The following is a 5,078-nucleotide window of genomic DNA, read 5'->3' as shown; positions in this document are numbered from 1 at the left end:
ATAATTATTTTATGTGAATAATTTGTTATCAATGTAATTTTATATTTAAGATTTAATAAAATATTATTATATTATATTATTGATTCTATAGATTTAAAAATATGAGAAACATAGATAATACCTAATTTATAATTGATTGATTTTCTTTATCTTAATTTCTCAAATAGATATGAGTCATACTATTTGTTGAGTTGGAATTTGTGTTGAATCATACCGATTTGATTAGATGTAGTTATTATTTATAAAAATTTAATATCTAATGTAATTATAAATATATTTATTTTCTTTTGAGTTTTGAAATATAAATTAAGAATAAATAAATTTATACATTATAGATTAGATTATTAATATATTGATATTATTTTTATTTATAATGTTAATTTCATACATTTAATTTTATTAATTATAAAAATTAATTTTAACATTATTAATTATTTTCATATTTAAAATAAAATCATATATATAATTATATTTATTTAATTAAAAAACTTGGATTATTATTATTTTAATTTATCCAATTATATTTAATGATTTTATAGTTTTATAATTTTATTAATTAATAATATATTATGTTATTTTTAAGTAAAACTATTAAAAGATATGACCAAATTAATTAATTTCACATTAATATACTATCATATTAATTAATATTACTTTTATTATTATCACATAAGAATACTAATAAATTATTATTTGAGTATTCTAGTTAATTCAAAAAAATTAAACTCGTGTTTTTAGATAAACTAATTTCTAATGGTACATGCTTGCATGTAAATTGATTTTTAATTTTAATTAGTTTTTAAATAATTTATTTTAATTATTGTTACATATCATTGATGATGATTATTTCTTTTAGTTTTTAAATAATATACAAATTTGAAATTTCTTTCTAAATCCAGACTGTGCCAGACCACAAAATAATACAAAAGGAATAGATTATTCAGCCTTCATTAAAATGGAGAAGGCAAGTGCCACCCAGCGTTTTACATGCTAGAGGCTTCAAGAATCCAACCTAGTCAACTATGCAATCATGCCTTGATGCCAAAAAGCACAACTCTGGAGCCAAGTCTATCAGGTTGAAACTCACTAGTGAGAGAGTTGCTAATTTTTAATGCAAGGATCAATCTCTTTGACAATGTACCTTGTGATAAGTCAGTTGTTTCCAGCTGTACCCGTCACCTACCAATAGTCACGGCAAGAACAGAAACCATCCTTGAAATGGTGAAAACGGGTAGCATCTCTTACAATAATTTCTCTTCCAGAGAGTTTGGATATAAATTTAATGGCAGAGTGGCAATCATTACAGACTCTGAGGTTTTTCATGATCCTCAAAGTGGTGTTCTCTGGGGTGCTTATTAGTGCAAAAGCAATGGCCAATTTCTCACTATGATGTCTAAGCATCTGCTCCTTTACTTCCTCCTCAAGGTCATGTAACACTGATTCAGTGTCTGGAACAAAGCCTATCTTTTTTATATCTTCCCATATCTTTGCCATCATCTTGTAGATTTCATCTTTCTGGGGGTGAAGCCCATCCTCAGCTCCGAAGACATGGAATTTGTTCTTTATCTGAACCCAACTTATTCCCTGTTCTTTCTTTACCCCTCCATCCTTCATTAACTTGCGAATTTTTGCAGCATCGTCCCACTTTCCACAAACTGAATACAAATTAGCTAGGGCTGAGTAGGCCCCACTATTGTCAGGGTCAATAAGGAGCAATCTTTTAGCTGCAACCTTTCCAAGTTCTACATTCTTATAAACCTTACAAGAAGATAAAAGTGAACCCCAAGTTACAGCATCTGGTTCAATGGGCATTTTTTCAATAAAATCATATGCCTCTTGTGTCAATCCAGCTCGCCCAAGAAGGTCAACCATCAGTGCATAATGGCTTAGAGTAGGTTCAATCTTGTGAAAATCTTTCATCATATTATAATACCTACGACCCTGTTCAACCAGTCCCACATGTGTACAAGCAGAGAGTACACCTACATATGTTATATGGTCAGGCTTAATTCCTGCTGCCACCAGCTTTTCAAAATGCTCAAGGGCTTCTTCTCCAAGACCGTGTTGAGCAAGAGCCATTATCATAGATGTCCAAGATACAACATCTCTGAACCAATGTATCTGATTGAATACTTTCCTTGCACAATTAATGCTTCCAACTCTAGCATACATCGTAATTAGAGCATTGTTCACAGAAACCAAGGATGCTTGACCAGTTCTTATTGCACTTGCATGAATTTCTTTGCCATGATTCAACGAAGTCAAGCTTGAACTGACACTCAACATGGCTGCCAGAGTGAAGTTATTTGGTTTAGGACCATCTCTAACCATTAACCTAAAAAGCTCCACTGCATCAGTATTCAAGCCATTCTGCAAGTATCCAACAATCATGGCAGTCCATGCAACTACATCACGGTCTTTCAGTGAGTCAAATATCTGCCTAGCTGGTTTTAAATCTCCAAGCTTAACATATCCATCCAGCAAAGATGTAAATGCAATAACATCAAGGTGTGAAATCCCACTCTGCTCTACAATCTTTTGAGCAATTTGAACACCACCTGACTTTGCATACATTGAGATCAAGGCATTTCCTACTGGCCCATACGTATCAAAGTTGGTGCTAGCAATACGAGCATGGATTTGTTTCCCAAGTTTCAACATCTCAAGGTTGGTACAAGCTGATAACGCATTAATAAACGTGAATTTATCAGGAAGCAACAAAGAATCCCTCAGCATATTACTAAATGTACATAAAGCATCAAAATCATGCCCATGTTGATTGTAACCTGCAATCATCGAATTCCATGTCACTATATCTCTTTCACACATCCTTTCAAATTGTCCACGTGCAAGATCAACTCGTCCATGCTGCATATGCAACGAAATCATAACATTCCAACTCGATGTGTTCCTATATTCCATCCTATCAAAAATAACTCTTGTCATCATTGGATCACCAGACTTAGCATACATATTTAACAAAGAGTTAACTACACTAACATAACCACTAAGCCCAAACTTGACGACGAAAGAATGTACCTCTCGACCAATATCTAAAGCTTTAATAGCAGCGCATGATGCAAGAACACTAGTAATCGTGTATTGCGTTGGTATTACTCGTTCTTTAATCATTTTATCAAACACTTTTAAGGCACTTTCAAAACGACCCAACTGATTGTACCCCATAATAATCGTGCTCCAGGAAACAGAATCACGATTCGGTATCTTACGAAAAATTTCAGTAGCTTCAGACATTTTAGCCTGTCTGGAATAAGCTGATAAAAGGGTATTCCACGTGAAAATAGTTTTCACAGGCATTTCGTCGAACAATAACTGAGCATCGGAAAAGCACCCAGTTCTGGAGTAAAAATTCATGAGATTGTTGAGTAAGATGACACTAAAGTGAAGCCCAGATTTGATAATTCGGGCGTGGACCAATTTCCCGGCTAAGAGGTCATTGGATTTGAGGCTTTCTTGGAGGAGACGAGCGTTGTGATATGATAAAGAGAATGGGTCTGGGATGTTCATTTAGTTATCGTATTTGAAGAATAAATTCAATTAAGAATAATTACAAAAACAAAAACAAAAAAGGAACTTCTTCTTTGTAACATGGTGTCATTTCGACCCGAGCCCACTTTCAGGGTTCTCAACGGTTAGGAATTCGAAAAAAGGGACCGAGAATAATGAAGTCGACGTGAATCGAACCTGCAACCTTTTGAACTGAAGACTACCATTGCGCCACGACCTCGGGTGGTAACGAAAAAGCTAATTATTTTAAATATAAAATAATATAGTGTCTGCATATTTCACGCATACAGCAAAAGAATGCCATTCAACAGCAACTTTCGTTACTGGAATGCTTGAAATCATGTTAGTCGGATCTTTTAAAAGTAATTTATATAATACTTGTGTTTGTTTTGCAATATATATATATATGTATATATTAGTATCAAGTATATGCTTCACAAAATTTAAAGCATATTGAATTTTATTAACTTGTTGCATATAAATTATTAAATTATTGATTTTTATTAATTTTTATTTATAAATTATTAAACTGTAAATTTTATATTAACGAATGTTACTCAAAATTTGTAAGTTAAAATATTCCCTTTTCGAAATCATATATATACAAAAGTAAGGTTTTCTTTGAAATCCCACATCTAAACGGTTTTAATATTATTAACTCACATAATTTTCATTAAAACTACAAGTTATGTTTATGATAACAATTTTGCAATTAGAAATGGAAACGTGCAAAAATTACGTTGTTGTTTCCTCCATTTAAGATAAAACATCCATATTTAAACAAAAGTAATTATAAATTATTGACTAAGTAAATGAAAGAAAATAAAAGGAAATATTTACATTTATAATAATTTAATTATTGAAATATTAATAGTAAATAATTATAAATATATATAATTAATTTGTCGTTTTTCCTATGAGATGGATCGATAATATAACAAAAATGACAATTATTTAAGTATTTCTTTATGCAACTTGGATTAAGAGATAAATTAATAATTACTAGTAATTTATAATATTCAAAAGCATTAACTTATACATATCATGCACATTTAAAGATTTTGGGAAAAGAACAAAAAAATGCTCTAGTCTTCTTCGGTTTCTACTGCAGAGAGAAATGAAGAAGATGATTCTCTTCCTGAAGATTCTAACACAAAGAAGGTTTGATTTAAGGAGTCGGATGCGATTCTTGAAGATGTGATGGTTGTGGAGCCACAACCAATGCCTTCTGTGTCATGGAAGGAAATGCTAGTGGGGAAGGAAACTATTGTTCAAAATAATACAAGTGATGGTCAATTTTTTGCTGATAATTTCTCCCTCACAAAGCAGGATGTCAAGAAATCTTTTGTTGATGGTGCTCCTTCCATTGATTTCTCGGAGAGAGTATATCAGCTTTTGGAAAAGGAAATGTCAACCTCTGTGGTACTCAAAATGTTGGGACGGAACCTTGGTATCATGACTCTGCATAGTAGATAATATGGGATTTGGAGACCGTTTAAGCCTTTTCAATTAATGGATATTGAGAATGGTTACTTTCCTGCAAAATTTCA

The 5,078-nt window shown here is 31.8% G+C and overlaps 1 protein-coding gene across 2 annotated transcripts; it reads right to left on the bottom strand.

The window, feature by feature from the left end:
• Positions 1-807: 807 nt before the first annotated feature.
• LOC105763675 (pentatricopeptide repeat-containing protein At2g22070) lies at positions 808-3,741 on the bottom strand. 2 transcript variants are annotated; one of them, XM_012581975.2, is made up of 2 exons: positions 2,787-3,741; positions 808-2,678 (listed from the first exon to the last, which is right to left on the bottom strand). In XM_012581975.2, the coding sequence occupies exons 1-2, from the start codon at positions 3,526-3,528 to the stop codon at positions 1,180-1,182; spliced, it is 2,241 nt and encodes a 746-aa protein (XP_012437429.1). In that variant the 5' UTR covers positions 3,529-3,741; the 3' UTR covers positions 808-1,179. The 2 variants fall into 2 exon arrangements, with proteins under 2 accessions (XP_012437429.1, XP_012437428.1); XM_012581974.2 differs by having other exon boundaries at positions 808-3,741.
• Positions 3,742-5,078: the final 1,337 nt, after the last annotated feature.

The sequence above is a fragment of the Gossypium raimondii genome, chromosome 12 (genome assembly GCF_025698545.1).
Source record: "Gossypium raimondii isolate GPD5lz chromosome 12, ASM2569854v1, whole genome shotgun sequence".
Taxonomy (NCBI): Eukaryota; Viridiplantae; Streptophyta; class Magnoliopsida; order Malvales; family Malvaceae; genus Gossypium; species Gossypium raimondii.
Note: the sequence above shows the minus strand (reverse complement) of the source record. Positions and strands in the feature narration are given on the sequence as shown.

Coding starts and splice junctions, on each gene's coding strand:
- LOC105763675 (XM_012581974.2), bottom strand. CDS start 3,528: ATGAACATCCCAGACCCATTCTCTTTATCATATCACAACGCTCGTCTC.